Source organism: Aquarana catesbeiana, linkage group LG01, assembly GCF_042186555.1.
Source record: "Aquarana catesbeiana isolate 2022-GZ linkage group LG01, ASM4218655v1, whole genome shotgun sequence".
NCBI classification, from domain to species: Eukaryota; Metazoa; Chordata; class Amphibia; order Anura; family Ranidae; genus Aquarana; species Aquarana catesbeiana.
In genome coordinates, this window is record NC_133324.1 from 109,767,489 (window position 1) to 109,793,328 (window position 25,840).

The 25,840-nt window shown below is 40.9% G+C and overlaps 1 protein-coding gene across 2 annotated transcripts in view; it reads right to left on the bottom strand.

Moving 5' to 3' along the window:
* IL6ST (interleukin 6 cytokine family signal transducer) overlaps nt 1-25,840 on the bottom strand; it is a 101,871-nt gene that overhangs the window by 8,608 nt on the left and 67,423 nt on the right. For both annotated transcript variants that reach the window (XM_073622841.1, XM_073622850.1), the window contains 7 exons: nt 25,398-25,480; nt 22,943-23,156; nt 18,131-18,316; nt 16,181-16,282; nt 12,787-12,933; nt 8,753-8,893; nt 991-1,087 (listed from right to left, as the gene is read on the bottom strand). In XM_073622841.1, coding sequence (XP_073478942.1) covers nt 991-1,087; nt 8,753-8,893; nt 12,787-12,933; nt 16,181-16,282; nt 18,131-18,316; nt 22,943-23,156; nt 25,398-25,480 — 970 coding nt within the window. The remainder of the gene's footprint in view (nt 1-990; nt 1,088-8,752; nt 8,894-12,786; nt 12,934-16,180; nt 16,283-18,130; nt 18,317-22,942; nt 23,157-25,397; nt 25,481-25,840) is intronic.

Genomic DNA, 25,840 nt, shown 5'->3' on the forward strand with positions numbered 1-25,840 from the left:
AAGTCCTGTCAGCAGTGGCAGCACGCGGCTGGAGGGCTTCATTTTAAAGCAAATCTCTCATAATGTGCTAGTATGCAATGCATACTAGCACAATATGACATTGCCTTGCAGGGTGAAAAATGTTTTTTTCTTTTACGAAGTTTACTACTGGTTAAAAGGAGAAGTACAGAAAAAGCTTGTTTGGCTGTACTTCTCCTGTGGATCACAGGATTGCAGTTCGTTCTGCACACCTGTGACCCGTTTTCAGCAGACAAATTTCAGCTGAAGCCACTGATGTCACAGAGCCGGTCCAGGCTCCGGCAAGATCGCAACAACAAAGTCGGGATCTGCCCACATGTCTGGACTGCCACAGCGAGCCTGAGCCGGTTACTCCCGCCCCCTCCACAGCACAGCGCTCCAGCGAGCAAGGGAGTAGGCAGAGCAGACAGCGGTGACTGACACTTAGAGAGCTCTGAGAACCAATCGATGTTTGATCACTCAGTTCTTTGTGTTAGAGCCAGCAGGGGAAAGATGCATCGGACCAATGCTACATCCACCTCGGTAAGTAGGATTCGGGGGGAAAAAAAACCCCATACTTCTCTTAACTGTGGGGTCTCCTGAACTATAAATAACCATTATAGCATGGGATTCTGGGAAATTTTCACACTCCAAATTTCCATGCTAGGCTTGGTTATTTCATTAATGTATAGAAAACACTGTACCTGACCTCCCTGCAATGTTTCCTATTAAATCGATGAAATAACCCAAATTTTATTTTTAATTGTCAACCTTTTTAATTTCAATCAGACCACCACCAGCAGACAAAATTCTCAGCACAGTAGTAGCTTACAAGACTCCACGGAGGGAAAATCCAAGGAGCAACGAGTACGGACTTCATCCAATTATCATTGATCAACCAGTATTCACTTGTCATAATATAAAACCATGTTGCATTTATTTTTTAGTCTCCACATGGGGAGACAATAGTGTAACGATTAACTCAATACTTACAGATCTCTCTTGTTACAAAGCAGGATCCCGCCAATAAGCACAAGTAATAGAAAACCGATACAAGAGGAAACCACAATTGCTTCAACCTCTCCAGTGTCTATAAACAAACGAAGAAAATACAGAGAAGGTTACTGTGAAAATGAATGGCAAGTTAAAGCAGCAAGAAAATGCAGGTCGATATTTGCATACAAATATGTTCAGTCTAAAGCCAACACTGCACCAAACACCTGCGTGGAATAAAGTAAACCTGAGAAAAATGAGGGTTTTCATTGCCGCCTCCTCAAAATGTTAGTTACCTGGCCACATGCTGACCTTCTGCTTTAATACATTCAAAGTATGCAAACTATGATAGTCAGAAGTCCTCATCTGACAGAATGAGAAGTCAATAATGACAGCCTTCATGTTTCTACCATGAAAGACTTCTTAAAGAAATTTGGCTTAAAGTAGTATTAAACACTGATTTTTTTTTTTGCTTTAATTGCATTAAAGCACAATAAATAAAATAAAAAAAAAAAATCCCACAGTAAACTATCTGTTGCTTTCCTGAGCTTTCATTTTTTTTAAAGGAAAGAGTTTATGGTGAACTGTGCAGTTGCTATCAGGTCTGTTAGCTTGGAGAAGGGGGGGGGGGGCAGGGCAGGAGGAGCAGGGGAGTGTTTTACCAACCTAGGCTATGGGGCTGTGTGTTTCTATTGATGCACCCAGTGTAGGGAGACAATTCTAGTCCTTGCATGCAAGGGTGACTCCATTGGATGCTGCAAGAGAAAGAAGCCACCCTGGACCAGAAGACCTGGGGCAGCAGTCATGGTAACCAGCTTATACTGGAACATAGACCAGGATTAAAAGATAGAGAAGCTACATAGCAAGTGATTAAATCAGCTGCTGAAGGAGCATAAAAAAAATGAAAATAAGTTTTGAATATATATGTTATAATGCATTCTGTCTAAAGCATTTAAGATCCTCTTACAACATTATGCAGCCAAAGCAACCATTCTGAACTAGGTTTCCTTAGGCTGTGCCTGATTAACCTCCCATCTGATGGAGCTTAGGTAGATTTGTGTCCAAAGCCAATAGGAAGAGCTAGTAAAATGACATCAGGGGGGCAGTCCCCCTGTCAGAACACAAGAGCTCAACAGGGAGTTCACTGTACTAACATTGGATAGTTAGTACAGCGAGTGCCTCAGTTCTTTTTCGTTCAGCCCGCTGAGTTGAACGAAAAAAAAAAAAAAACTGATAGTGTGTACCTAGATTTAGGAGGCAATCTTTTCACTGAACTCCAATGTAAGGGGCATTCTTCTCACTGTCCCCTAGTGAATTGATTTCAGCAGGGGTTACCCCAAGGCCTTAAAATTATTTCAAGGATTCCTCTGGTGTAAAAATTGGGAAAAGCAAGGTCATAGTATAACTGCATCCATCATGCTGTTTGGTGTAACGTAGAAAAAAACATTAACCGCTTCAGCCCTGGAAGATTTTACCCCTTCGTTTCGCCACTGCGTCGCTTTAACTGACAATTGCGCGGTCGTGCGATGTTACACCAAAACAAAATTGACGTCCTTTTTCCCCACAAATAGAGCTTTCTTTTTTGGTTGTATTTGATAATTTCTGCGGTTTTTATTTTTTGCGCTATAAACAAAAAAAAAGCAACAATTTTACAAAAAAAGGAATATTTTTTACTTTTTGCTATAATAAATATTCCCCCCAAAAATATATATGATAAAAAAAAACAACACATTTTTTCCTCAGTTTAGGCCGATATGTATTCTTCTACATTTTTTGGATAAATAAGCGTATACTGATTGGTTTGATTGGCGCAATAGTTATAGCGTCTACAAAATAGGGGATAGTTTTATGGCATTTTTATTATTAATTTTTATTTTTTTATTAGTAATGGCGATCTGTGATTTTTATCATGACTGCGACATTATGGCAGACACTTTTGACACTATTTTGTGACCATTGTCATTTATAGAGCGATTAGTGCTATAAAAATACACTGATTACAACAGTGTAAATGACACTGACAGGGAAGGGGTTAAACACTAGGAGATGATCAAGGGGTTAAGTGTGTCCTAGGGAGTGATTCTAACTGGGGGGGGGGGGGTGGGATACCACTGACATGACAGATCACTGCTCCCGAAGACAGGGAGCGGTGATCTCCGTCATGTCACAAGGTAGAACGGGGAAATGCCTTGTTTACATAGGCATCTACCCGTACTGCGGCTCCGTGACACGATCGCCAGGACACCGGCGGACATAGAGTCCACGGGACCCGTGGGTACGGTCACGCTGTACGCAGCGGGTGCACGGGCCGTCACATCAGAGGTGGAGAAGCACAGGGAAAATCGCTAACTCTTTTCACATTAACTGATGCGTACTCATAGCTATGAGTACGCATCAGTTGATGTGAATCGCGTTCGTTTTTTTCCCTGTGCTTCTCCACCTCTGATGTGACTGTATTTTGGATTTTATCTATTTTTGTCTAATAAAGATGCCTTTCTTCATTGAATGTGGCTGTCCAGGATCCTTTTCCTCTTCAACTATTACTAATGTTATCAACAGTGACTGATGGCAAGAACCAAATCTTTTTCTGTTCTGTCCTGGTCATCCACCAATATGAATTTAAAAAAAAAAAAAATATATATATATATATATATATATATATATATATATATATATATATATATATATATATATATATATATATATATATATATATATATATATATATATATATATATATATATATATTGATGCGCTCTAATAGATATTCAATCAGTGTGTATCTCACACCATGTGAAATACAGAAAATGTGCAGATACAGGATGTGATTAATAAAAATGCATACCGTGCTTGGGTTCACTCAATAAATAAAATAAAGAATTTTTTACAATAAATAAAGTGCACATATGCATCTGGATTCCTGATAATGTGCTAACTGCACTAATGCTAATAAATTGAAACCAATCCCAATAGTGCTCAATGATACAATTACAAAATGAGATAATAAGTGTCGTTCTAAAATCAGCTACTACATGTGAACAGTGCACTTCAAGGGGTGTAGTGAACGTCACTGGCTCGAGCCAGTGACGTTCACTGCTGTCTATCACATCAGGTCAACAGCAGCGGCTCTCGGAATGAGCCTCATCCACAGCAGCTGACTGCAATCTGTATGCCTCTATGCCTTGACTAACCTGGCGCTTGTGAGTGTATCACTGTGCTGTTTTGCCTTTGTCCTTATCTTATTAGTTCATTGCGCAATGATATGCTTTCTTGTTTATTTTGCATAATCCATTACATGCTGAGAGTACAAAGGGAAACTAAGCGCAAGTTAACAATATTGCTTCGTTTGGAATAAGAGCCTGTTGATGATAAAGCCATGAATAGGATTGACATTTAATATAGTAATTAACCCTCTAACTTCAAATGATGGACTGCTGGGCTAATTATATTATCATCCTTAATTTTTGAACTACTAATTTTCTTTGTTTTCCGTATTTCTACACCCCTTTGAAGTGCACCGTTCACATGTAGTAGCTGATTTTAGAACGTCACTTATTATTTCATTTTGTAATTGTATCATTGAGCACTATTGGGATTGGTTTCAATTTATTAGCATTAGTGCAGTTAGCATATTATAAGGAATCTAGATGCATATGTGCACTTTATTTATCGTAAAAAATTATTTTATTTTATTTATTCAGTGAACCCAAGCACGGTATGCATTTTTATTAATCACATCCTGTATCTGCACATTTTCTGTATTTCACATGGTGTGAGATACACACTGATTGAATATCTATTAGAGCACATCAATATTTATATATATTTTTTTACACTTTTTAGTATGGATTCTGACCACTTTTATGATTGATAGCAGCTTAATTAAATTTTTCAATCACATAATATTTTATTTCAACCACCAATTATTTGTTTGTATCACCATTTGCCCTATATCCATTTCAGCGCTTGGTCTGTATACTTCATTATCAATAATAATTTACACTACTGGTCTGGGGCATAGTTGGGGATGTGCCAAAGAACCAAAGCCCAATAAAAGACCAGGCCAAAGCGTGAGGAATCCAGGGCCACACGGAGAAAGATCTGCTCTAGACACTAGAGGTCAGCTGACTGGTGAGGAATGGGAAGTGGGAGGGGCTGAAGGATGACCCATCTCCTGATTTCGGCATAGGTGTCACTGCTGCGAGACACCACTGCTGCTGTCGGAGACACAGTGAGTAACACTACCTGTGATTATAGTTGCCATAAAAGTCCCCACAACAGTTCTCAGATCAGCAGATGACCTTGATCAAGAGCACCCAAGTTGGATGATCAGAACTCCCCGCCAGCACTACCACTTATCCCAACTCCCCGCCACCAAGGAGTAATGCCCTGTACACACGGTCGGACATTGATCGGACATTCCGACAACAAAATCCATGGATTTTTTCCGACGGATGTTGGCTCAAACTTGTCTTGCATACACACGGTCACACAAAGTTGTCAGAAAATCCGATCGTTCTGAACGCGGTGACGTAAAACACGTACGTCGGGACTATAAACAGGGCAGTAGCCAATAGCTTTTGTCTCTTAATTTATTCTGAGCATGTGTGGCACTTTGTCGGATTTGTGTACACACGATCGGAATTTCTGACAACAGATTTTGTTGTCGGAAAATTTTATAGCAAGCTCTCAAACTTTGTGTGTCGGAAATTCCTATGGAAAATGTGTGATGGAGCCCACACACGGTCGGAATTTCCGACAACAAGGTCCTATCACACATTTTCCGTTGGAAAATCTGACCGTGTGTACAGGGCATAAGAGAAGGAATAAAAATAGAGAATACATGGAAGGTAGCGGACAAGAGGGGGAGGAACAAAGAAAAAGGGAGTGAAAGAAGAAGAGAAAGAACAAGAAAGATGGCTAGAGAGTGAGATGGGGAAGAAAAAAAAAAAGAAATTAAGATAGAGAGAGATAAAAGGGAAAGAAAGGAGAACAAAGAGAATGAGTGATGCATCCTAAAATGTACAATAAGGGGTTTTAATACTGTATGAGTGGAGGGGAATCAGGGAGCTCTAAATATCCGTGGGTTAGGGGCGTAAATTACTTGTCTTGCCTTGGTGCTGACAATCCACGCTACAAAAATTATTTTATTGTGAGGGATCCCCACAACTTGGGAAATGTTATCAAGGGGTCACAGCACTAGGAAGGTTGAGAACCACTGACCTAAAGAGATACAAAAAAACAACAAAAAAACCCCCCCCAAAAAAAACACCTTTACAAACAACAAACATCTCTATACTTGCCTACTCTGCACAGGGGGGCCCGCAAACCTTCTCAGGTCTCCCTCTGGCACTCCTGGCTCCTTCTCTCTGTCCAGTGCCCCCATGGGAAACCACTTCCCAATGGGGGCACTCGTGTGTGCTCACCACCAAGCCCCAGTGCTGCGCCCACTGACACAGACAATGGGACTCGGCCCAGCCCCCCCCCCAGTTACTGGAGTGGATTGACAGGAACGGGAGCCAGTGACTCCCACTGCTATCAATTTGCCCAATGAAGAGGGAGACAGCAGCGAGAGCCGCTGCTCTTGCACATCGGTGGACCATTTTGGCTCAGGTAAGAATAAGGGGAGCCCCTACCTAATCCACAGGGATTTAGCTGTCCTCTTACGACGTTTGAGGAATATTGTTCTGAAGAGGGCACCCTAACACAAGTGCTATCCAAAACATATTTCCTATTGAACTGCCCAGCTACACAAGCGCATTTACCGTTCCTGGACAAATGGGAAAAGGAACTGCAACGTACATTTACACCTGCTCAGACGCGACATTCTCAGATTCGCATCGAAATTATCAGTTTGTACGAAAATCCAAGAGACTAATTATAAACTCTTAAGATGGTACCTCACTCCCCACCTCTTACATCAATACTACCCCTCCACTTCTGACCATTGTTGTAGATGCCAGGGGACAGAGGAACGCTGCTCCACGTATTTTGGTCGTGCCCTAAATTAACCCACTTTTGGGCGCAAGACTACAAGATTCCTGGCGATCCGGCCTTTTTCTTGGTGCAGGTCTGTAGCATCTCAGCCAAACTCTATAAAAAATCCATTGTACGACATTTCTTGAATGCTGCAAAGTCCTGTATCCCACTCCATTGGGCAGTGTTACGTGCTGACGTCATTGCGCCCCACATGACCCCGGATGTACGGGTGTTTGTTGGTTTTTAAGCTTTATGTTGTATGCGGCCACGTCCGCGTTTTTTAGCAATAAAGGCCATCATTTTTTTAAACTTTATTACACTATTGGAGTGTGTTCTGTTCTTTTGCACTGGTGACTTGTGTCACAATGCGTTCCACAGACCGGACTCTCCATTCACAATCAGGACATCACAGAGGATTCTCTGCTACGTTTGAAGTATTCTAAGAGGACGGAGGCCTGTTAGACCCCGCAGAGGGCTAAATCTACTGGCGCATTAGACCTTGCTCTTCAGGGGTCCACCAGTTCCGGTAAGGGTCCCCACACACCGGATGGCTTTGGTCTTCTGTTCCCAGGATCTCCCTCATCCCCCTATTCCATCCTCCCTCTATCCTGGGGTGAAGGTTGAAGGATTCTTAGACTTTTATCACACTTTCGGAATCATACTGTTATTTTTGTTTTCATCACGGACTCAATTATCATCATTTTCACTTTCTGATGAAATGTTTTTCATATAGACTTTTTATATATAGTTTCCAGTCACGTTTGTGTTCATTTAGAAATTGGTTTTTCATTGCAAGAGAGTGCATTTCTTGTGTTTTCTCACTTGGTACACTAGAATCACTTATGTTATCAGCACAACTTATTTATGTATACAATTTTTGCACTATAGAGATATTTGATAGTTTGTCCTTTCTGCAGAGGGTATTGGCCTCCACCACACATGCACTCAATTAACTGACCATCTTGGTTGGCCTGAGCCAACACCACTTGGACTCCCCCCCCTCCCTCCTCATCTTTCTCACCCTCTTCCTTCCTTCTTTACTCTCCCGTTGCCTCTTCCTCTCTTCTTTTCGTTTTCCTTTAATTGTTGAAAATAGGAAAAATGGTCATGGGCGACTTCGGGTCCTGCCCCATAGTCCACTTTCCGTTGTTTCTATCGGACAGCCGATAATGGAAATTTATAGATTCCTTCTTTATATCTTCCATTGCCACTTTTCATAGATGTTTGTTTTTAGAATCTATATCATGTTTACATGGCATTGCATTGCTGTCTGATGTACCGGTCAGTTTTTTTATCTGATGTTTTCACTGGCTTTATGACATAGATGTAATGATCTGTTTTTTGCCCATTGTGGGGTTTTAATAAATATTATATTTGAAAAAAAGAATAAGGGGAGCTGGGGGGATTAAACCTTGAGGATTTAGAACCACTTTAAGCACTGCTGTAAGTTAGTAAACTAAGATTTACATTCACTAGAATATACATACTAAATGTTTAATAAAATTTTGCTTTCCACATCTACTGTTTTCTACCAAAATTCTTCATGATAAAATTAACAGAACTTGAGGTCCTTCAAGAAAAGGCTGAGCATCGTATATCTATAGTTCTTAATGAAAAGCTGGTTTTGGTGTGTGCATCAAAAACATTTCTATTCAATTCACTTAGTGCCATATAGGAGAATGAACTAGGAGACTCTTATTGGTTGCACTGAGTAATGAGAGCAGCCATCCCCTTTACACACTTTGAGTCTACGATCAGAACTTTCTGAATGGGTGATCCTTACCAAACCTATTGGTGGAAAACGTGAACGGTAAGCCTTCCTTCCCTCCAATCTCATTGCTGGCCGTCACACTGACGCTGTATACTGTGTTACCGGTCAGGGAAGTCATCATGTACTCAGTCTGAGTGGAATTCAACGTGACAGCTAGAAAACAAAGAAAATCTTGTATTATTAACAAGACCTCAGATATGAAGCATATTAAAAAAACAGTATAGTTTGAAAATGAGGAAGGGAATATAATGAAATTAACACATTTTCATCCTAGAAATGTTGCGTCTGTTCCATCAGACGCACTGAGGTATGAAGTGCAGATAGAGTTGGGATATTCACCTTGATAAAGAGACTTGTGCATGTTTTATAGTGCTGCTTTCCTGGACGTGTATTTTCTCCCCTACTATAGCATGCTGATTTGACTAAGCTGTGGAAAGCTAATTCATAGCAGGAGACAGAGAGCTTGCACTGCAATATAGGAATTACAATGCAACAGACCTGCACTGCACTGATCTGGGGAGGCATATCCATGAAGGGACGCACAGACCTCTACAGGCTAAACAATGGCAGTCTGTGTCCCTTCATCCAAACTACTGAGTTTCACTTTGAGTTGCTGCAATGAAATTTCAGCAAGATGGACTAGCCTGCGGCATCACTTTTTCGCTTTGATTTTCAGGGTTTCTTTGAATTCAGCGCTCTGTAGGTTGATAACTTTAATTTCCATCAAACGATGTGGCATCCTTTCCTTCCTAACACATTACCCAGTATAGATACCAGTATCAGTATAGATATTCAGCATGATATTCCCCCCCTTAAGATCTGATGTGTTTTCAAAGTGTTCCTTTAATTTTTTTTGAGCAGTCTATACTGCAGCCTATCAATTCCTGGACGTGGCGTATGCATTTGTTTTCACTGACTTAGGCATATTTTTGCTTTTATTTTCACCTGGCGATCCTGCCAGTACATCTGTTATTTTTGAACTTCCTTTAACCACTTCCCATGCAGTGTACATATATAAATGTCCAAGGCAAGAAGTGGTTATACTGGTATCCTGGCTGCAGGAACCTAAAACTACCATAGACATGAACCTTTTCCAGAAACTAGTTTCTAAGACTAAGATACAGTACCAATGCATTTTTCCTGAACCAAATCAGACATGGGAATGAACTACTTTAACCAAACCAAAATTATTCAATTATACCACATGGGAGTTCCAGAGTGGCAGGATCATCCTGTACTAGAATGAAAAGCAAACACCTAAAGCGGAGGTCCACCCTAAAAAAAAATTATTACACAAACAGGCTCTTTAAATTTTTTAAAAAAACATTTGAAAAAAATTTTTTTTTACTTACCCGAAACGCCTGTTGCTAGGCAGTCTTCCTAATCCCTTCCTAATCTGCCACTTTCTTCTTTGCGGAGCTGTTCCTTCTCTTCATCCCTCGCATCGTGTTCTGGGACCTGTGTGTCCCAGAAGACAGCCGCCCATTCACAAAGCGACTTGCGCATGCGCAGTAGGAAACGGGCAGTGAAGCCGCAAGGCTCCACTGCCTGTTTCTCTTAGATAGAATGGCTGCGCCGGCACGCGATCTGATGGACAGATCGGCCTCTGACGTCACAGGCTCCCTGGACAGGTAAGTGTCCTTCTTAAAAGTCAGCAGCTACAGTGTTTTGTAGCTGCTGACTTTTAAAATTATTTTTTTCAGCTGGCACATCGCTTCAAGAATCAGAAGCATACCTTTAAATTAAACCCACATCAAATGATACCTGCAGCTTTTTCACAATATCATTTCACAGACATTAGAACTGAATAGGAAGTGTACAGTTTACAGTTTTCATCTAGCAAGTCATAATTAAAACTAGTAGTGTCCTTTTAAAGCTGAACGGTCAGATCAGCTACATTTGGAGACCTGTCTAGAAACTGAAATCTTGTCTTGGTTTTGCTAAAGTATACACAACACAATGTGGCATTTAGCACGCATTAATATGCAACTTTTACTTCACTGGATTGCATTGCAATGTGTTTTATATGCATTGTAGTGCTTTTCAACTAATTATTATTTAAAGCGGTTGCAAACCTGTGACTTAGAAAAAGAACAAAGCATATCCTGCTATAGTGTGCACCTGCCTTTTTCCAAAGCACCAAATGTAATTCCTCTACGAGCCCTTGCACACTGGGGCGGTTTGCAGGCGCTATTGCGCTAATAATAGCGCCTGCAAACCGCCCCGAAAGTGCCGCTGCATGTATTCCTGTGTGAAAGCCCCGAGGGCTTCCACACTGGAGCGATGCGCTGGCAGGACGGTAATAAAAGTCCTGCTAGCAGCATCTTCGGAGCGGTGAAGGAGCGGTGAAGGAGCGGTGTGTATACCGCTCCTTTACCGCTCCTGCCCATTGAAATCAATGGGATGGCGCGGCTATACCGCCGGCAATGCGCCTCTGAAGAGGCGCTTTGCGGTGGTTTTTAACCCTTTCTCGGCCGCTAGCGGGGGGTAAAACCGCCCCGCTAGCGGCCGCATACCGACGGTAAAACGCCGCTATTAATAGCGGCGTTTTACCGCCGACGCCGCCCCCGCCCCAGTGTGCAAGGGCTCTACTAGCTGAATGAGCCATTTCTAGGAGTCCTATGCCTATGCCCACACCAAGCAATCCTGGGAGATGGGGGGAGAAAATATACTTCTTTCATATCCACCGACACTGCATGAATGGATAGAGCACAAGTTTAAATGTAAAGGTTACCTGTGCTGCTGTTTTTGTTTCACTTTTTTTTTTAACCCTTTCACGACTAAGCCTATTTTTGACATTTGGTGTTTACAAGTTAAAATCCGTATTATTTCTAGAAAATTACTTAGAGCCTCTAAACAATATATATATATTTTTTTAGCAGAGAATCTAGAGAATAAAATGGCGATTGTTGGAATATTTTATGTCACACGGTATTTGTGCAGCGGTGTTTTAAACGCAACTTTTTGGGAAAAGGGACACTTTCATGAATTTTAAAAAACCAAACAGTAAAATTAGCCCAATTTTTTTGTATAATGTGAAAGATGATGTTATGCCGAGTAAATAGATACCAAACATGTCACGCTTTATAATTGCACGCACTTGTGGAATGGCGACAAACTACGGTACCTAAAAATCTCCATAGGCGACTCTTTAAATTTATTTTACGTTTACCAGGTTAGAGTTACAGAGGAGGTCTAGTGCTAGGTCTTATTGCTCTCGCTCTGACGATCGCGCGCGGCGATACCTCACATGTGTGATTTGAACACCGTTTACATATATGGCGCGACTTCCGTAAGCGTTTTCTTTGCTGCGCGAGCTCGCGGGGACGGGGGCGCTTTAAATTTTTTTTTTTCTTATTTTTATATTAATAAATTGTGTTTTAAAAAAAAAAAAAAATTTTTTGATCACTTTTACTGCTGTCACAAGGAATGTAAACATCCCTTGTGACAGTAATAGGTGGTGACAGGTACTCTTTATGGAGGGATCGGGATCGTCCCCTCCGGCTCCTCCGTTATAACAGCTGAGCGGCTTTTAGCCGCATCGGTTGTTATACCTGGATAGCTGATCGCCGGCTCTAGAAAAACAGTACCGGGATAACTACCCCAGAAAGCTGAGTACGCACATCTGCGTACGCTTGGCGGGAAGGGGTTAAATTAACACAAACTGAAATAAATATTGGGGCGCTGCTGTCCGATTCATCACCCACACACGAATGCAGTTTGATGCCAAGTTATAGTTTTGCAGACTTCTTGCTTGATTCCAAGACAACCCCCCCCCCCCCCCCCCCCCCCAAGTTGTGTTGGCAAAGCTGTGCTGCATTGACATACATTGGTGCACACTGCACAGAAACGTAGAATGCTCAATAGCATATGCAACATATACGGTGTGAATAGGCGCTACAAAAAAGAGAGAAGGCCAGACTTTAGGCTGCTTGTGGTATGTTTGACACACTGGACAGACAACACATTGTGAAACCTATACAGATATGATCTCAAGGAAGGGATTAGGCACTCTAGGTTAGGCATTAGGTTAGATAGTTACTTACTTGTTACTGGGCCATTTTTGGCTTCATATTTCAGTGTGTAATTGGTGATGAAACCATTCTGTTTCTCTAAAGGAACTGGTTCCCATTCAATAACTGCTTTCGTCTTTTCCACTGACTTGTGACGAACAATAGGTCCTTCCTCAGGAACTGCAGAGAAAGTCAAAATGATTTATATTTTATAAGAGCACCAATCTAGGATTTTTTTTTTTAAATAACAAACATGTCATACATGTAAGAGATCTTGTCACCACACAAACTGCATTTTGGAAATCACAGGTGTTTTTACTGTGCAGATCTGAAGGGGCCCAACTGTTCAAATATGACAAATACATTGAAAGAGTTCTCAGTTCCCTTTAGAAACACAACCAGTGATGCAGTTACAGATACCATCTGACCTTGGAGGAAGTGTTGTGGATTCTGTGGCTGCCAGATAAAGTTCTATCCAGAACAAATTTATAATGTGTGATCGAGTGAACCAAGATGTGTCAGGTCAGGCTGTTTGTTGGTGTCTGTATGTGTCAATGTACAGTGGTTATTAGAAAAGAATCACCCCCCCCCCTTTAAAATAATCACATTTTGTTGCTTTGTAGCCTGAAATGAAGGCAGACAGTTTTTGTTTTATCCAGCTGTATTTACTCAGTGCAACTTATAATATCCAAGTGAAATATAGAACACCAACATGTCAGAAAAAATAGAAAAGAAAATTTAAAACACAGAATCACAGAGTTGGAAAAATAATCACCCCCCTTGTGTCAGTATTTTGTTGGACCAGCTTTTGCTTCAACCATTTACTGACTGCCCTTTAGCTGTTTTACTGCTACAGGACGGCCGCGCTGCACAGGATCTTGTATATATGTGATCCTGCACTTCTGGGTATCGGGCGTGAGTGCGCGCCGCAGGCTCACTTCCACTGTGATTCTAAACAGCGGGTCCCGATATCCACCGGCACCCACTGATCATTCTGTACACAGGCTGAACGGCGATCTGTATGTAACAAGGCAGATCACCATTCCGTCAGTAAGGAAGGCATTGATCCTGTCTTTCTGCAAAGCGGGGACACAGATCTATGCCTGTCTCTAGTCAATGCACCTCCCCACAGTAGTAAACCACCAGTTAAGCCTTTGATTGAGACTAAAATTGAACTATTTGGCCTCAACACCAAACTATATGTCTGGTGGAAATCCAATACAGCTCACCATCCAAATAACACAATTCCTACAGTAAAGCATGGAGGTGGTAATATCCTGTAATGGGGATATTTCTCTGCAGCGGGAACTAGAGCACTTGTCAGGATAGAAGGAAAAATTAATGGGGCAAAATACCATCAAATTCTTGAGGAAAATCTGCTGCCCTCTGCCAGAAGGTTATCATTGAGAAGAAGGTTTACTTTCCAACATGACAATGACCGAAAGCACACAGCAAAAATCACCACACAGTGGTTGAAGGAGAAAAAGGTGAATGTTCTTGCATGGCCTAGTCAGAAGCCCATGCTTAAACCCCATTGAAAATCTGTAGAATGACCTGCAGTTCACAAACGGTCACCATCAAATTTAACTGAACTTGAGCAGTTCTCCAAAGAAGAGTGGAAATATTGCAAAGTCTAGATGTGCAAAGTTAGTAGAGACATCCCAATAGACTAAAGGCTGGAATTAAAGCAAAAGGTGTTTCAACAAAATACTGACATAAGGGTCACCTTTTTCCTTCTGTTTTTTTTTTTTTTTTTTCCTGACATGGTCGTGTTATATCTTTTACTTGGATGTTATAAGTTGCACTAGTAAATACAGCTGGATAAAACAAAAACTTTTTTTTTTTCAGGCTGCAAAGCAATAAAATGGGATTTTAAAAGGGGGTAATTCTTTTTTATACCCAATGTATGTTATCCATGTTATTAATATTATATTATCCACTGTGTAAGCAGAGTTTAGAAATGCATACTATCTCAGGTTTTTTTTTTTTTTTTTTTTTTAATCAACGAGCATACAGGCATACCAGAAGAAGAAAAAAAAAATGAAGTAGTAAGATTCTAGATATCATGTGAAATACATATGGCCTCAGCCATAAGTAAATATTTCCAACTGTACAAGTCTAAGGTCGAAACATGTCTCACAGCAGGAAGGGACGTTAAAGGGGTTGTAAAGTCAGAAGGTTTTTTATCTTAATACATTAAGATAAAAAACCTTCTGTGTGCAGTAGCCACCCCAGCACCCCCTAATACTTACCTGAGCCCCATCCCTGTCCAACGATGTCTACAAGTGACTCAGCCGCCCTGGACTCTCCTTCCAACTGGCTGAGACACAGCAGCAGTGCCATTGGCTCCCGCTGCTGTCAAAGTCAGTTAGCCTATCAAGAGAGAGAGGGGGCGGGACCAACCGGGGTTCCGTGTCTGAATGGACACAGGGAGCTGTGATATGGCTAAGGTGCCCCCATAGCAAGCTGCTTGCTATGGGGACACTGAACAGGTGGGAGGGGCCAGGAAAGCCGGAGAGTGACCCAAGAAGAGAAGGATCTGGGCTGCTCTATGCAAATCCACTGCATAGAGCAGCCAAGTATAGCATGTATGTTATTTTTATGGAAAAAAAAAAAACAAAAAAAAAAAAAAAACAAGACTTTACAATCACTTTAAAAGGACAAAACTCACTCACAATTCGTATTCTTCAAAACCATATTGCTCATTTTTTTCACTCCCATGCGGTTTATATAGGGACTTGTATAAGAAAGTGGGATTAAAGGTGACTGGGGGCATTAATCACATAGGGTAGAAGAGGGAAAGGACTAAAACATGAGGAAGAAAGGTGGAAAAGGGAAAGAGGAACTATGAAGAGGGAGAACCACTGAGGGAGAAGCCTCATATGATATCTGGGGGCGTTATAAACGGCATAGAAATTCTAAAGCAGAAAACCTACAAGAACAATTCTATACTATGTGACGTATAAATCTGAGAGACTGTGAAAAATCAGTTGTATGTCCACGAGAAGGCTTTGACTCAAAACCATTATTCCCCTTGATGATGTGCATCATGTGACCATATTTTATAGTGAAGCAAAATTAACCACACTGCACAGAATTAAAGCAAGGCTTTATCATTACAGCACATTGGGTGGGGCCATCCATGCATATCATTTCTTTGTAACCCTGGGTCTGTATATCCAGAATCGCTGGTTTCAATCCTAAATATAGAACATTGCGTTAGGCTTGTTAGCACTGATGAGTCCAAGAAATGAAATCCACTCTTATTTTGCATTTTACAAGCAAATTACATATCATTGTGTTTTAGCAACATATGCTGTAATGGGTAAGTCACACAACTCAAGATAATTAGTATTTAGTACTTCCATGTGAGACAGCTCATATACAAAGTACCTTTACACTATTTTGCATCTAAAACATTACATACTTCCTTGCTGGAGATAGGCCGCCACACATCTTGGTCTTTCAGAGCCACTTTTATATAGTGGATAAACTTTGATCAGATAGTAAACAAACGGCTTCAGGTCACCTATAAAGGACAAAAGCAAAAATTGCATTAAATGCAAAACCAAAATTACTTTTAAAAAATATAATGAATATATAAGTGAAAGCTAGCAAGCATAACAGTAAACAAAATTGATAAAAGGTTTAAAAACAAGGGTCTGCAAATGAGGGAATCTACAACTACGGCAATACGCTGCTAACTTGGAAACCCCCACCATTATGTTGAGTGTATATATTTATTTATTACAGGTACCATATGCTATGCATGTGCACTCAATTTACACCTCTACTCAGATCCATGGGAGCAAAAATTCTCCTTTAAGGCCTACCCATACAGGACACATAGGCACTCGGATTTAGACGACCATTTACATTGGATATGGGTGGGGAACATGGTGGCACTCCCTCCAATCGCCTTGTATACCTGGGCAGTTTAGAAGTAGGGTACATTGTACATGATGACCCAACAGTTCTACTGGTCTGTAATGCACAAGTGGAGTCAGGAAAGAGAACATCCTTCACTTCCTGCCTGACTGGCGTGAAGCTGAGCATAATTCTTCTCCCGCTTCCTCTTGATGCCTTAGGATGGAAGTGAGGGGGGTGTTCACCATCTCACACCAAATTGTATTTTTGTCCAGGAAAAAGTTCAGGGCATCTAAAAAGCTGGGTACACATGGTCTGAATATTGGCTGGTTCAGCATGAACCAACCAACATTTGGGCAGTGTGTACAGCTGCCTGTCTGATAGAAGCCGGTCTCACGACTGGCATCTGTTAAACAGTCCTGCTGGAAAACCAGCATCTGACCAGGAGCTGATTAGCGCTCATGCCAATGACTGCAAGAGCTGCACAGTGTGTTCTCCCAGACATGGACACAGGTTCTATGTCTGGGAGATTTCCCCCTTTCCCTCTGACTGACTTAAAGGTCACATCCAAACACTTAACAAGTAGGCTATCCATTATAATGGTAGGTGAATAGGCCTATGTATGAAAGCAGCCAGGGTCAGTAAGCTTTGCCTTGCAGTATTGTAGCCAGGGTACAGTAAAAAGTATAGGGTTTTTGCAGATTTATACTTAAGTAGGTAGATGCTGCATCTGTCCCCAGCCGGCTAGAACACTGAGAACCGAACAATATAAACCCACAGATTGCTTGGTTCTCACAGCTCCCCAAGCAGAGAGAGTTGGTGACGGTCAGTCACAGCTCTCTGTTTTTCCCCACTCCTCACTCACTGGAGTGATGGGCCGTAGAGGAGGCGGGAGCAGCCTGCTTAGGCTCTCTGAGAGGCTTAGCCAGGTGTCAGTCCAGGCGGGCGCATGTGGGCGGATCCCGACCCCAGTGTCGTGATCTTGCCCGAGCCTGGACTGGCTCTGATGTCAGCAGACAGCGAAATGCAGCCTGCTGAAAACAGGTCACAGGAGTGCAGAACGAACTGTACTCCTGTGATCCACAGGAAAAATAGAGCCAATTGAGCTTTGGCTGTACTTCTCCTTTAACTCTCTGGATGTTTTTCCTGGTCATCTTACATACACAGAATTTTCTGCATTAGCTTGATCTGGTGTTACACTGAAAGTAGCACCCCAAAGTGCAGAGGAGAGAAACAGAAAACATAGTGTGCTTCAAAACTCAAACAAAATCTAGTTACAGTAACAGCATTATAGCTAGGGCAGATATTTGGTTTTGAATTATATACTCCAAGTGCACATAAAACTGGTAAAGAACCAAGGGCAGAAAATCTTAAGTTAACCATATATGGAAAAACGCCATCACATAATTTAAAAGGCGCACTCTTAGGACAATCTCTCATTTGAAATATAAAACAGAAAATAAATCTATGGACTTCTTTAGAAAGGAAGGGTTTATCCAAATAGTCTTACCTCTCAAGAATGTCCCATTGACAGTGCTTGGCTCTCGCTGCCATTCCACCTCACAACCCTGGGAATCGGAGTTTGCACACCATTCTATTATGTAACCAAGAACACTTTTAGGCGGTGCTGTCCACTCCACCCAAAGTTTTCCGTCTTTAGGAAATGCCTTTACGTCAATTTCAGAGGGAAGCATCACTTTATTTGGAAGAATAGGAAAAATAACACAAATAAGATGATCACATGGTACAATCTAATTATAATTTATTAGCTGTGGAGCGATCAACCTATGGCATAAGGTGAAAGAAAAGAGCGAGAGAAGACAGAGAAAGAGCAAAAACAACTTATTGTAGTGATGGTGTGTATATGCAACATTGCTCCAAAGGACTAGATCCTTACTAAAAGGGTAACTCCACCTTTGTGGGAAAAAATATAGCAAATAAAAAAAAAATGACCATACCATATACAGTTGCTACACAAGCAATATTGTATTTGAAGGTTAATAAAAAATAAATTTATGTAATTTTCTGTAAAATTCAATGCAATATGGCAACCTGGAAGCCTTCTGTACACAGATGATGTACAGAACTTCCCCAGAAATGTAATTTCCTGCTTGTGCAATTTGCTCACTGATTTTGCAGTTCACATTTTAGGCATCTTCAGCAATGGGAATGATATTTTTGGTGAAATACTCCCTAAGTGTTAATTATGCCTAAAGTAATGCAGACACTGCACATTTCCTCATGAGAACTCTGCAAGTGCATCAACTGGTTAGACTGAACACAGACACTCCCATTGAGGAATCAGACTTCCAAGAATAAAAGTAAAACATAGTTTTTCCTTAAGAACAGAAACAGGTGGGACAAACTGCAGTTTGTTAAAATCCTTACATTGTACACTAATCAACCAGAGGAGAGTGCTTTTTTTCCTCTCTCTCTCTCAATGAAAGCTACATTACTCTAACACCTTCCCACCCACCACAGCGTCCCTTTAAATAATTCTTAACGCCGGGGGGGTGGGGGGCAGACAAATCTGCAAACATGTGACCACTGTCACAGTGGTCACATGCTCAGAGGCCATTCCCATTGGCTAAAGAGCTTTACCTCAGACAGAGCTGTCTTTGACAATGTGGTCTTTGTGCACGCTCTTGGCACAAACATCGGGCACGTAGTAACGCATATGTGCAGCATGCCCATTCTTTTGCCACCACACATATGTTAGGTGGCTGTAAAGGAGTTAAAGTTTGTAGAACCGCTCTTTGTCATAAGTGTGGGAGTGCGGAGGGTACTTTCTTACACATGACTTGGGAATGTGTAAAGGTAAGACCATTATGGTCGCAGGTGACAGAATTCATTTCGGAACAGTTTGATTTGCCAAATATTTGCTCTCCCTTACGGTGTCTCCTAGGGGTGTTTGGACAAGAACAAATGAGTACACACACAAAATTATTTCTGAGAATTTTATTTTTTGGAGTACGAAAGCTTATTGCCAGAAGATGGATACATGATGAACCGCTAACACTGGGGATGTGGAAAAAAGTAATTAACTCTGATGTCTTGATGTATAAAATGACTTACGAAGCTAGGGGGGCCTCTAAAAAATTTCATAAGGTATGGTTTAGATGGGTTGACTCTGCGGATACCCTGGAAGGCGAGGGATAAGTACTCTGTGGGGAGGCTGTTTGTTTTTTGTTTTTTCCTATTTCAGGAAAGTGAACAGGCAAAGGGTGGATGATAGTGAACTCAATTTTTTCTGTTTTGGGCTGATGAGGGGGTACTCTGTGGGCCGTTTCTACCAAAGACAGACTTATGGGTGGGTGAGGGAGGGATAGGAAAAGTTACTGGTTGTAATATGCTGGTTGTTTTTAAATTCTTGTTCTGGTTTAAAATAAAAGCACATATACTGAATGAGTGATAAGGACGGTGAACTCAGGAATCTATATGTATGAACACTGAAATATGTTTATCAATGAAGGCTAAATTGTTCAATGTACGCCTCTATTCTGACTTGTATGTCACGTCATTATCAGATGTAATGTATAAATTTTGACTTTGTGCGCAATAAAAACATTTGATAAAAAAAAAAAAAAAGTTTGTAGAACCAAAACTTTTGACAGGGTTGGAAAGGGTTAAAAAAAAAAAAAATCTGTCAGATTTTTTTTTTGCCTGTTTGTGTACCTTCTGGGAAACTGCCTGTCCTGAAGTCGCAACAGGAAGTTAAGAAATCTACAACATTAGGCAAGGACATGTGTCCCTACTAGGGTTGCCACCTCATCCCTTTAAACCCGAACATATATGGATTACACAGGTTCTGAGGCTAAATTAATACAAAAAGGGAACCAAGTTTAATTACCATCTTAATCAGCCACAGAACCTGTGTAATTAATATGTGTTTGGTTTTAAAAGGATGAGGTGGCAACTCTAGTCCCTACTGGAAGTTTTCCTCTTATCTCTTGTTCTGGACACAATGCTAAAATCAAGCATTTCCCCTACTATCTTTGTCAATGACAATGGTCACCAGTACAAATACGGAAGTGAAAATACATACATACATACATAGACAGACAAATCATCATAACATTATTATCACTGACAGGTAACGTGAACAATCGATTATCTCATTACAATGGCACCTGAAAGTGGGTGGGATATACTGTATTAGGCAGCAAGTGAACAAGTTGTCCCTAAAGTTTATGTATTGAAAGAAGAAAAGATGGTCAAGTGTAAGGATTTGTGCGACTTTGACAAGGACCAAATTGTAATGACAAGACAATGAAGTCAGATTAACTGCAAAACTGCAGCTCTCATCGGACTTTCTCAGTCTGCAAAGATCAGGACCGACCAAAAGTGGCCCAAGGAAGGAAAACCAGAGACCAGGTCATGGGCAGCTAAGGCTCACTGATGCACATAGTGAGCGTAGGCTGACCTGTGTATTCTAATCCAATAGAAGAGCTACTGTAGCTCAAATGTCTGAAACAGGTAATGTTAGTTCCAGCAGAAAGGTGTCAGAATGCACAGGGCATTAGTTTGTTGTGTATGGGGCTAAATTGCCACAGACCAGTCAATGTGCCCATGCTGACCTGTGTCCACAGCCAAAAACATCTACAATGAGCACATGAGAAGCATAACTGGACCACAGAGCGGTTGCGTGGTCTGATGAATTCAAGAATGGTTTGAGGAACACAAGTTTGAGGTGTCAATCTCAAACCAATTGAGCATCTGTGGGATGTGCTGCAAAAACAAGTCCGATCAATGGAGGCCCCACCTGACAACTTAGAGGACTTAACCACATGCCGACCAGCCGCCGCAGTTGTACTGCGGCTGAATGGCACAGTTGGGCGAAACAACATTATATAACGTCGCTTCGTCCTGTGGCCACTAGGGGACGCGCGCATGCCCCCCCCCCCCCCCCCCCCCCGAACCGATGCGAGTGCCCGGTGGTCTCGATCTCCGCCGGGCTCCCGTGATGGCTGCTGAGACATAGAGAACCCGGAACTGTGTGTGTAAACACAGTTTCCGGTTCTTGACAGATCATCTGTTCATACAAAGTATGACCAGCGATCTGTTGTTATCTTCCCTGCACAGTTCCCATCCCCCTTCAGTTAGAACACACAATAGGACACACTTAACCCCTTCACTGCCCCCTAGTGTTAACCCCTTCACTGCCAGCGACATTTTTACAGTAATCAATGCATTTTTAATTGCACTGATTGCTGTATTAATGCTAATGGTCTCAAAAATGTGTCAAAATTGTCCGAAGTGTCCGCCATAATGTCGCAGTCACGATAAAAAAAATTTTTTAAAAATAATAATAACAACAACAACGCTATAAATCTATCCCCTATTTTGTAGACGCTATAACTTTTGCGCAAACCAATCAATATACGCTGCTATTTTTTTTTTTTACAAAAAATATGTAGAAGAATACATATCGGCCTAAACTGAGGGAAAAAAAATTATTTTTTTATATATTTTTGGGGGATATTTATTATCGCAAAAAGTAAAAAATAATGCTTTTTTTTTCAAAATTGTCGCTCTTTTTTTGTTTATGGCGCAAAAAATAAAAACCACAGAGGTGATCAAATACCACCAAAAGAAAGCTCTATTTGTGGGGGGAAAAAAAAGGACATCAATTTTGTTTGGGTGCAACGTCGCACGGCCGCGCAATTGTCAGTTAAAGCGACACAGTGCCGAATCACAATAAGTGCTCTGGTCAGGAAGGGGGTAGAATTTTCCGGGGCTGAACCGGTTAAAGGATCCGCTACTGATGGCTTGGTGTCAGAGCATACCTTCAGAGGTCTAGTCAAGTCCATACCTCGACAGGTTATGGTGGGTGGTCAGAATGTTCTGGCTGATCAAGATAAAGATCTATCTATAGATATAAAAATATATTTACACACACACACACACACACACACACACACACACACTTAATATGCCTCTTGGGCTCATGCACATTTGCTGTACAACATAAAAAAGTCCATATTTTCAGCCTGGGATACAGCAGCAGCTATACACACGTTCAAGTGTTTCTCACATACACAGCCATGTGAGACTTTCTACGTTTGGGGCATGCAGCAACATTTGTGAGTACTGCTTGAAAAGGGACAGTAATTGTGTTATTTTGATACCCTTTCATATGGAAAGTCAATTGGGGACTCAGCAGACTAAAGTTCAACCACCCAGATAGCATTTTGTTCAAGGGACTAATGTGAGACCAGAGGCCTCATGTAAATAGGGCACTTTTATTACAATTAACAAATTATAAGTAATAACCTTTAATAATTATTACATTTTATATGAGAAAATGGTAGTAAATTCATACCTCTGTTTTTGACATCTGGAATAACCAGAACAGATGAAGGAGATACACCGTATTTGTTATAGGCAACGACTGAAATTTGAACAGCATCCTTTGGGACAGTGACATTGTATTGTCGATCATGTTTTGGCAAAGCATAAGCACCAAGGAAGTTTTTAGATGTTCCAAGGGTTATATTGTATCCCAATATTTCTCCATTAGCATAAGTCCCCAAATCCTGGTATGAAGAAAAACAAATGTAAAGTTTATTATTAGTGAAATTGGAAGGAACTGAACATTATTTATTATCCACTTCCAGATCGGGCCTTTTCTGACACTTTTTGTTTACATGTAACAATCAGTATTTTTTGCAAGAAAATTACTTAGAACCCCCAAACATCATATATTTTTTTAAAAACAGAGGCCGTAGAGAAAAAATTGGTGGGTTTTACAAATTTTTTTATGTCACATGGTATTTGTGCAGCAGTTTTACAAACGCAATTTTTTGGGGGAAAAAACAAAAAAAACAAAAAAAACAAAACACTTACAAAATTCCTGCCAAATCTAAAAGATAAAACTGTATTAGGTGAATAAAGCACTGTGTGAATGAGGTATGGGGGCTCATTTACATGGGTGCTGTGGCCTGTAGAGTATCAACTGATGGTTTGTTTATATGGCTGGAGCCATCCGGAGCTGTGTGCAGACTGCCCATATTTTGCTATGGACGCACAGCAGCTGTGTGAACACAGCCATAGGTCCTAATTTGACAAGCATCTGGGTGCAGGTGTATGGCCCTGAACACAGACAGTGTGCATTTATGGCCACTCACCCACACATCTATCAGATTAAATCCTGTGGCTGTGTTCTTACAGCTGCTGTGTCCCCATAGTGTAACAGATGGATCCAGCCACAGGAACAGCCCACTCTTTCATGTTGCTGTAAGGGCCAGAGCACCTGTGTGAGTGTGGCACTTTTTACAATTTTTTTTTTTTTTTGCACAGCCCATTCATTTCAATGGGCTGCCTAACACGTGGGAATGCACGATTTTTTAAAATGGTGTTGCACCTAACCACATGGTACTGTGGCAGCTGTGCACATCTGTAGAGGGCAGTGTGTTTCCTTGTGGTGCAGGAAAATGCATGCCCTTGTATGTGTTCCTGCGCCACAAGTGATGTGAACAAGCCCTAAAGGTTATTCTAGGTAAGGGAATGGGACAGACCTGGAAGTGTGAAAGCAATTGCACTAGCAGTGAAATTCAATTAGGAATCTTATAACAATGCTAGATCTGAACTATAGGTGATGGGACACATTAAAGCCGTTCTCCACTCTGAAAAAAAAAAAAAAAAAATTAGAAGTCAGCAACAAATCCTGAAGTTGCTGACTTTTCATAACAGAACAATTACCTGTCCAGGGATCCAGCGCTGTCCTCATCCAGCCTAGTTCTTCACTAGCCTTCAGGATCCTGGCACTGGCATCCTAACTGTGGGCAGTGTGCCAGTTAGGAATGTCCATTGCAAATCTCATTTGCTTTTAACGTTTTAAAATTAATGTTATTTCTGAATGAAAACCACATACACTGTCTGAAAATTCCTTTGACCAAGAAGTTTTCTATTCTGCTCCTTCGAATTATCCCATCACGGCTGTCAAAAATGAACTTTGATTTGACCCCCACTAACGATTAGAAAATCAAACAAATGTTCTTAAAATTTTTTTTTTTTTTTTTTTTTGAAGGAAGACATTATTTTTGTATGGCCAGCATAAGTGAAAGCAGGCACAGGTAGCTTTTATCAAGCCACCTGTCTATGACAATGAAGACTGTCATATATACTATATTACAGTTCTGTCTGAAAAATCGGCAAAACCGTCTTTAATTTTTTTTTCTTTAAATAAAAAATTAAATCTGAGTCTGATGATACTTGCCAGATTCAACCTCTAATAGTATATACAGTATATCGCTTCTGTCTGTTATTCTAAGAGTGGATCAGAGAACTTGCTCTCCAACCATACAGTTGGCTATTTATATTTACCACTACATACAGATATTTAAGAATAAATTGCCTTTTTTTTAAACTTTACATATTAACAAAATTATACACGATTTTTTTTAGGTTATTATCCGATTAATCGAAATAATAAATCGGCCAACTAATCGATTAAGAAAATAATCATTAGCTGCAGCCCTACTTTCCACGGTAAGATAAAAAACATATCTATGGCACACTGTGGGTGGTTTACATAGCAGCAGTCTTCTCTGTATATAATTTTTTTTTTTTTTTTATGAAAAGCAATTTACAAGATAATATACCTTTGTGTATAAAGTAGAGAATTTTCAGCATCCTGGAAGATTTGTATGCAAAATTCTAAAGACTATTTATGGTTGTTCACTATATTTGACCCAGTTACTGGAACTCATATTATACAGCAAAACTGTCAGTCTACACCTGCTCTGTCCTCTTGTCTCGCAGCTGAGTATTTTTACCTTCCACATTAACCAAACAGTCCGGACGCCATTTCTATCTGGATCACCAATCTTCCTCCAAAATTCTGGGGCTCGTGAGGGAGCTAAAGGATTTAAAAGGACAAAAATAGGAAAGTTTATTGCTCTATGTTTATTAAAAGCCAACACCCTGCACCTACAAATGTTTGCCTGCTTGCTAATGGATTATTCCAATGCGGTTATATTATGGGCTTCAATGGAGAGCTACATCAACCAGTATTACTCAGCTCTACCCATTTAGTAGAGCCATTATCAAAAGTATCCAGTTGGGCTTTTTATCCTACTGTCACCTGGTGATCCTAGCAGTAACACTTCCTGTCCTAGGGTGACAACTCTTACTCGCTGTATTATATCCAAGAGGCGCAGCATTGTCACTTTTGGCTGCTCGCTCCTAATTTGTACAGCAGGGCTGATAACAATGCTTG